General features: G+C 37.5%; 1 protein-coding gene across 2 annotated transcripts in view; it reads right to left on the bottom strand.

Moving 5' to 3' along the window:
- The window catches only part of LOC137998078 (ephrin type-A receptor 4-like), a 44,316-nt gene that overhangs the window by 18,174 nt on the left and 18,642 nt on the right, over positions 1-7,500 (bottom strand). For both annotated transcript variants that reach the window (XM_068844488.1, XM_068844489.1), the window contains exons 4-6: positions 2,246-2,293; positions 1,217-1,591; positions 799-1,010 (exon numbers count right to left, since the gene is read on the bottom strand). In XM_068844488.1, the coding sequence (XP_068700589.1) occupies positions 799-1,010; positions 1,217-1,591; positions 2,246-2,293 (635 nt within the window). The remainder of the gene's footprint in view (positions 1-798; positions 1,011-1,216; positions 1,592-2,245; positions 2,294-7,500) is intronic.

Genomic DNA, 7,500 nt, shown 5'->3' with positions numbered 1-7,500 from the left:
CTCGAGCAAACGTTCCACCAAAGCACCATCTTTGAGAGTAGTAGTGATCGCACTCGCCTACCACCGATGTGGCCCGGGTTCGATTCCGGATTCGTGGCCAAATGTGGGTTAAGTTTGTTGTTGTTTCTTCACTCTGCTCCGAGAGATTTTTCTCCGGGTTCTCCGGTTTTCTCCTCTTCTTAAAAACCAACATTTTTAAATTCCAATTCGATCGGATGAACGACCTCCCTGAAAACCACTTTCGAGTGAGTAGTGAGCTTCCTGGGTAGTTATCATTAACTATTATTATGATACATATATCTTACTCTTTCGTAAGGTGACAAGAAGTTTCACAATTTAAATCGATAGCAAACAACATTTCAATATCACTCGAGGTCAATACCTAAATAGCAGAGCCGCATCAATTCAACCAAACACCACCACTTTTAAACAAATTACTCTTCAGATGAGTGAAGGTGTTAGTTTCTAAAGAAAATGTGTTGCTACGTCGGTAATAAAAGAAATACGAAAAGTGTTTTATTTGACGACTTGATAAAGGTCGAATACCGTCGGACTGCTGAGGCTGGCTGACGTTTCAAGCGTTAGCCCTTCATCACAGTGAATAAAATAGGCCGGTCAACTCTCAAAGCCTCAGCCATTCACTTTTTTTTCCATAGTTAGTGTTAATTCGACCTTAATCAACTCATTAAACAAAACCAAGTTCTTGTTCTCATCAGACGGTCTGTCCATTTTTATCGATTTGCGAAAATAGGCAGAGACCTAATAAACTGCTCAAATACTCTTACATTACAAGTTTACCTGAAATTCAAAGGTTTTTCCCGCCACTAGATTTTTAATGCGTGCTTCATTTTCTTTTGCAGTCAACGTCTTAATGTCAGAGGAATCATCTACGCTGAAGTACCGCACCACATACTTTTGAATTATGCCATTTTTACATTTTAAAATCCATGACAAGTTTATAGAATCATCTTCAGCGAGATAAACAGTAACATCTTGTGGTGTGCCAGGAACTATTAGGAATAAAGAAAACGTTATCATGATCAGTCAGTACCGTCATACAACGTCAAAACTGAGCCATTATTACGAAGTTGAAAACCTTTTGAAAATTCTGAATTTTGCTCACACCAAAAATTAAAGAACTGTACAAAGAAGGGGAGCGAAGAAAGAGTATGGCTAGACATGTTTCCTCAGTCTTGTATTTGCTAAACTAACTTACCTGATCCTTCAGTCCTTAGAGTTACCACTGTCAATGGTTTCTTGGTATTAATAGTATCACTTGTTGTTTCAGCTATTTTGCTGACTCTGTTTCCTGCTTTAATGTTACATGTGTAGTTTACAAAGGAAGCCAGATTAGTTGCGGTGAAATTGGTCGTGTTTAGCCCCTGCATTGACAATTGGGCTCCGATGCCGCTGTTGCAAGTTTGGTCGCCGCAGCCACTGCCAGCGGCATCTTCGCAGGTCTTTCGACAATCCACGTCATAAAACACGGTGGATGGCGGATAGCCAGTGGTGGCTGGAGGTAGCCATGTTACGACAGCTGAGGTTTCATTTACGAAAGATACGGACGCATTTCTTGGCTCTGATGGTATCACTTATAGATGTGAAAAAAAAGAGGATAAATAAACACAACTTAATCGTACTGGTTCTAAGGGGGAGAAAATTGTTTGATGAACAATTGAGGATTTATCGGGTGCAATACCGTGTTGGGGAGGCTATTTCTATAAGGGGCAAACATCTCAGAACAAAAAGAAAGTAATAACAGCTCAATAAGTCGCTCAAAGTAAGTAAGGATTAGAGTCGTTTAAATATTCCTGGATTCAAACTATTAGCTATTCTTTCGTTTTCTTTTGTCTGCTGGTAATATGGTACATTAAACAATTTTTTTTCACTTGACTTTTTGCTTTTTGTTGTTCTTCAAAATTAAATATTATCATTGTATAAACGTTGACAAGGTTTTACCCTATGCGAACGAAATTACCCAATCCTGAACGCTTTCCCTAATGTTCGATATTTGTTGCATGATCTTTTTCTTCAGCAACCCTCGGCTTCGGTGCGCGGTTTTGATGGCTGTGAACTTGTCCTCAAACTCCTGGTACAAAGCTGAGGAGAACTCAACACGTCATAACTAAGATCAAAACTTGTTGAAGTAAGATCACCTTCCGGGATAAACGGAGTAATCCTCAGAAGGACTGTTGTTGGTAATATTACCAAGAAAGGATGTTTGTAAACAATATAAACAGCTTACCGGTGCAGTTTAAGCCCCTCCCTTCATTAAATGTTCCAAGGCGACAATCTAGCAGATGAAAAAGACGAAAACCATAACATACCAGACATAGAAGTGGTCGCATGCATTCAATTTCAGTAATTGGTCAGTTTGAACGATGAAGACAGCATCATCCATCTGGCACCACTTTACTAATACAAAAACAGTACTGAAATGAAATGACCCTGGACGGTTTGCTAAACGGCGGCATTTTCCAGAAATGGTTTTACCGAAGTTCGTGGCAAAGATTTTTTTTAAACACTGAAAATTAAAGGTGGCAAAAAATTACTGCAAAGATCTGGTCAGGTGAGCTATGCCAAGTAAAGAGGAGCGAACGGCTTCGTTGTTATGGTTTAAACAATACTCTATATGATATTCGAAGATGCAATACGTCTTTACCGAAGCGAAGAAATTCAAAGGGCAAAACAACTATCAATTTTGTTGGACTAAAAACTCTTGCGTTTATTTACGGAAAGACGGCAGCTCCCGAGCATTGAAGATACGAGACATTGCTGATTTAACAAGGCTTGGCTGACTTATCATGTATCCTTTTATAACTTCATCGGACGATGAAAGACGATGAATGTCGGAAAACTGTAAGATTTTTGTTTCGGGAGTTACCGTATTTTGGTGTCAACCATTTTGTACCGCTCCACGGCCAATTTAACAATCTCAACACTACTTCTCTTCCAACCAAAAAATACCTAGAAAAGCTCTCCAGTTTTCATGACCTTGATTTATTCAGTCTAAACACAGCTAGTAATATCAACCCGGACAAAAAATCTCGCAGATATAAAAATTCACAGTCGGTATTTCTCGCCTCATAGTTTTAACGCGATGAAAAATAGTTCTCACGATACCAATGATTTGTTTTCCTTGTTCCATACGAATGTTCGAAGCTTAAAGCGCAATTTTGAAAATCTGCAGACTCATCTACTTAATGAGCTTGGATATCCTTTTAATATTATAGGAATAACTGAAACTAGAATCACTGAAAATGATCAGTCTGATTATCATCCAAGTATTTCTGGCTATAGTTTTGAATTCGCCCCGACACCTCTTGCTGCTGGAGGTGTTGGAATGTTTATTGATGAAAATGTTAAGTATAGAGTCATTGAAAAAATCTCGTCACGCGCTTTTCAAGCCCTGTGGGTTGAATTACAATTTGAAATGAAAAGTAACATTATCTGTGGTGTAATTTATAGGCAGCACAACTCCCCTGAGAGCTTTCAGACATATTTTGATGAAACCTTAGAAAAACTTAGTACATCTGGCAAGCCTATCTATGTTATGGGAGACTTCAACATAAACCTCCTCAATGCCGAAACCTGCAACTTTACTAAAGACTTCTTACTTTCGCTGCAAAGTTTTTCTTTTATTCCTACAATTGATAAACCAACTAGGGTCAACAGTAAGTCAGCCACTCTAATTGATAATATCTTCGTGAACCAAATCGGTAGGGAAATCACGAGCGGTAATATAATCTCGGATATAAGCGATCATTATTCTCAATTTTGCATTATTAAGTCTTTCAAAGTAAAGGAGTTACCCCGAAGAACTATGTATCGGAAATTTTCAAGAGACACGGAGGAAAAAATTCATTCAGAATTATCCGAGATCAACTGGGATCTGGCCATGAGAAACTGTGGAGATAGTGCAGATGCTGGTTTTTCTAAATTCTTTAACAGCGTTAACAAAATAGTAAACAAACATGCGCCCCTTCGACCTTTATCAAAGCGCAAAGCCAAGCAATTTTCTAAACCCTGGATCACTAGGGGGATACGTAAGTCAATACAGGTAAAAAATTCTCTATTTGCATCTGGAAATTATGAAAAATATAAACACTATCGCAATAAATTACTTACACTTGTTCGCTGCAGTAAGAAGGCGTACTATCATTCATATTTCAATAATCATATGACAAATGTTAGAAAAACTTGGATCGGGATTAATCATCTCATCGGCCGAAATAAAAGAAGATGTAAGCCTATTGTTGCGAGCCCTAATGTGCTCAATGAATTCTTTTCTTCCGTGGGTCAAACACTTGCAGCATCTGTTCCTCCTGCTAATCATCATTTCGGTGATTATCTCCCTGCTGCTAATTCATCTAGTTCATTCTTCTTCGCGCCAGTCACTCCCATGGAATTCGAAACTGAAATTCTGCTTCTCCCTACTAACAAATCACATGGCTTATACTCTTGTCCTGTTCGCGTATTGAAATCTTCCAGTAGTGTACTCTCTCGACCATTGGCATATATAATGAATAATTCCGTTTTAACAGGACAATATCCATCTAAATTAAAGCACGCAAAAGTTGTTCCCATCTTCAAGGGTGGCGATGAAACGGACCCAAGTAACTACCGTCCCATTTCTCTTCTTTCGCTCTTCAATCGGCTCTTTGAGAAAGTTATGTATAATAGATTAAAACCTTATGTCGAATTAAGTGGACTTCTGTACAATGGCCAGTATGGTTTTCGTGAGAATATGTCAACTCAGCATGCAATTTTGGATATTGTGAATTCGATACAAAGCAATATGGATAACAAATTGTTCACTTGCGGTGTTTTCCTCGACTTCAAAAAGGCTTTTGATACTGTGGATCACTCAATTCTTCTGAGCAAGCTATATCATTACGGTATAAGGGGGCCAGTAAACGAATGGTTTTCATCCTATTTAAATGGCCGTGCCCAAACTACTCAAATTGATAAACAAATATCATCTAAAAGAAATGTGTTAACAGGGGTCCCACAAGGCTCTGTTCTAGGCCCTCTACTTTTCTTGATATATATTAATGATATTTATAATTCTTCTAAGAAGCTTTCTTTTTATTTATTTGCTGATGATACAAACCTGCTGTTTGCTGACAAGGATTTGAAGTCACTAGAAAATGTAATCAACATCGAGTTGCAGAAAGTCTGTGACTGGTTGAATGCTAACAAGCTGACCATAAATGCAAAAAAGTCAAATTTTGTCATCTTTAGACCATCACAAAAGAAGCTTAATTATCAGATTAATATAAGGATATACAACAATGCCTCAAATTGTGATACGTTTCTGGAATGCAAAGATTATGTAAAGTTCCTGGGCGTTCTCATCGATAAAAACTTAACTTGGAAATATCATATTGACTACATTGCTTCTAAAATCAGCAGGGTTGTAGGAATTATATCGCGATTAAGGCACTCTGTCCCTCTGAATACTTTAATCCAAATTTACCGTTCTCTGATCTTCCCATATACATACTACGGAATTGCTGCCTGGGGCCAGGCTGCCCAGATCTACTTAAGGAAGGTCTTTATCTTACAAAAACGAGCTCTTCGGCTAATGTTCTTTGCTGGTAACAGATCTCATGCTATTCCTTTGTTTGTCTCTGCTGATGTATAACCACTCAACATGCTTTATTTTGAAACAGTATGTTCCCTTATGCACGACATATCTACCAGTTCTGCGCCTCAGAATATCTGTGATCTTTTTACTTGTTCATCTGACGTTCATATATATAACACTAGATTTTCTGATGCTGGTAATTTATACGTTAATAAATCAAGACTAAGACTTCAACTTAATTCGTTTTCCATTTTCGGAGCTAAGCTGTGGAATTGCCTGAAGCCTGAACTGCGTAAACTTAGGAAAAAACCCTTCAAAAATAAACTTCATCAATTTTTGCTTGCGGTACTTGGTAATGAGGATGATTATGTTGATGTGTCTACGTTAATGTTAAAAATTACTAATTATCATTAATTAAGCTCTAGTAGCTCTTATTATTCATTTCTTATGTTATGTGTATTATTATAGTTCTTGCTCTTCTATGTAAATTCTAGCTATCTGTGAATATATGTGTATATCTATTTCTATTATTATTATTATTATTATTTATTTATTTATTTATTTATTTATTAAACATTGATGTAATTTTATTGTAAATTATACAATCCGCCCCGATTAGCTTTGCTATTTGCGGGTTGTATAAGATTATAAATTCTGTTTTTATAAAATTAATTTAATAAATGATGATGATGATGATATTCAGACTGGACGTTAAAGATCAAGTGGCCACCAATGCAGTGCGTAAGTAACTAAACGAGATCACTTATAAGATATGCGCAACTACACAATCAGTACTTGTGAAGAAAAAAACGAAATTAAAAAAAACCAAGTCGTTAATTGTTAATCAGCAACAGCCCTTTTCACGGTTAGTTTTTCTCATTGCATTACAATATAATCTAGCATGTATCTGAGGCAATTTCGGGCTATTTTGTAGTTTTAACCCGAAATTGCCTCGCATCCACGTTAGATTACATTGTAATGCAAATAAGAATCAAAGGCTCCTTAGAGCAACCTCATGGTATGAATTTTTGGCGCCCTTAACGTAACCTGCGATCTGGCTTTCTTTGGAAATTTTTTTTTGATCGTAAGCAACATGTGCTGGCACAATTATTGTGTTTGTAAGCGTTCTGATAGAGAAAAATTGTCTTAAATTGCGAATGTGTGAAGAATTAGCTAAGATACCAGCATTGGTTTGCATTGTCCAAATTTGAGGGATGGAGATGTGGTTGTTCAGGCAACCATAATTTAGTTGTGGAACTCATGACAAAGAGCGATACTTTAACGTAAGCTATTTTTTTGTTTTTGTTGGAAAATTGATTTCAGCTGGAGTAATACTCGTGAGAGTACGTGCGCATTAGGATGAAGGTTTAACACGCTAAGAAAAGCAGTGTTTCGTGTTGGGGAAATTTTACGTCCATACCGCTATTACGTGCTCGCGTGTATGCAGTTCCCGATTTAAAAATACTTACCATATTTCTGGTGGAAAGATAGAATTGCAGTAGTGTAGGCTATGTGACGACTGATGTGTTGGTGGAATTTGTTGAGAAAAAGTACACAGAGTTAAAACGCAACCCATGCAGTTGCCCTCACAAAAGCGTTTTGTTTTGCAATCATTTAAAAAGCGAAGGCCTGGTTCTAGAACGAGCTCTCTAAGTGCGATGTGATTGTTGCAGATGCATCTGGTGCGATCACAGCAATACTTTGGGAAAATCAAATTAAGCAAGTGTTTGTGGATGGTTCCTTTTACTTTCAAGGACTGAAGGCTAGGTTAACTGTTTCAACAAGAAGAAACTTAGTTTAACTAAGTGCACTAAAATAGACATGTGTGACGATATTGCAGTATCCCTAGAATCCAGTGGTGCAGCTGTGGAGTTAAAACCAAGGGAAAAGAGGAAAAAACCCATCACCGG

The sequence above is a fragment of the Montipora foliosa genome, chromosome 3, assembly GCF_036669935.1.
Source record: "Montipora foliosa isolate CH-2021 chromosome 3, ASM3666993v2, whole genome shotgun sequence".
Taxonomy (NCBI): domain Eukaryota; kingdom Metazoa; phylum Cnidaria; class Anthozoa; order Scleractinia; family Acroporidae; genus Montipora; species Montipora foliosa.
Note: the sequence above shows the minus strand (reverse complement) of the source record. Positions and strands in the feature narration are given on the sequence as shown.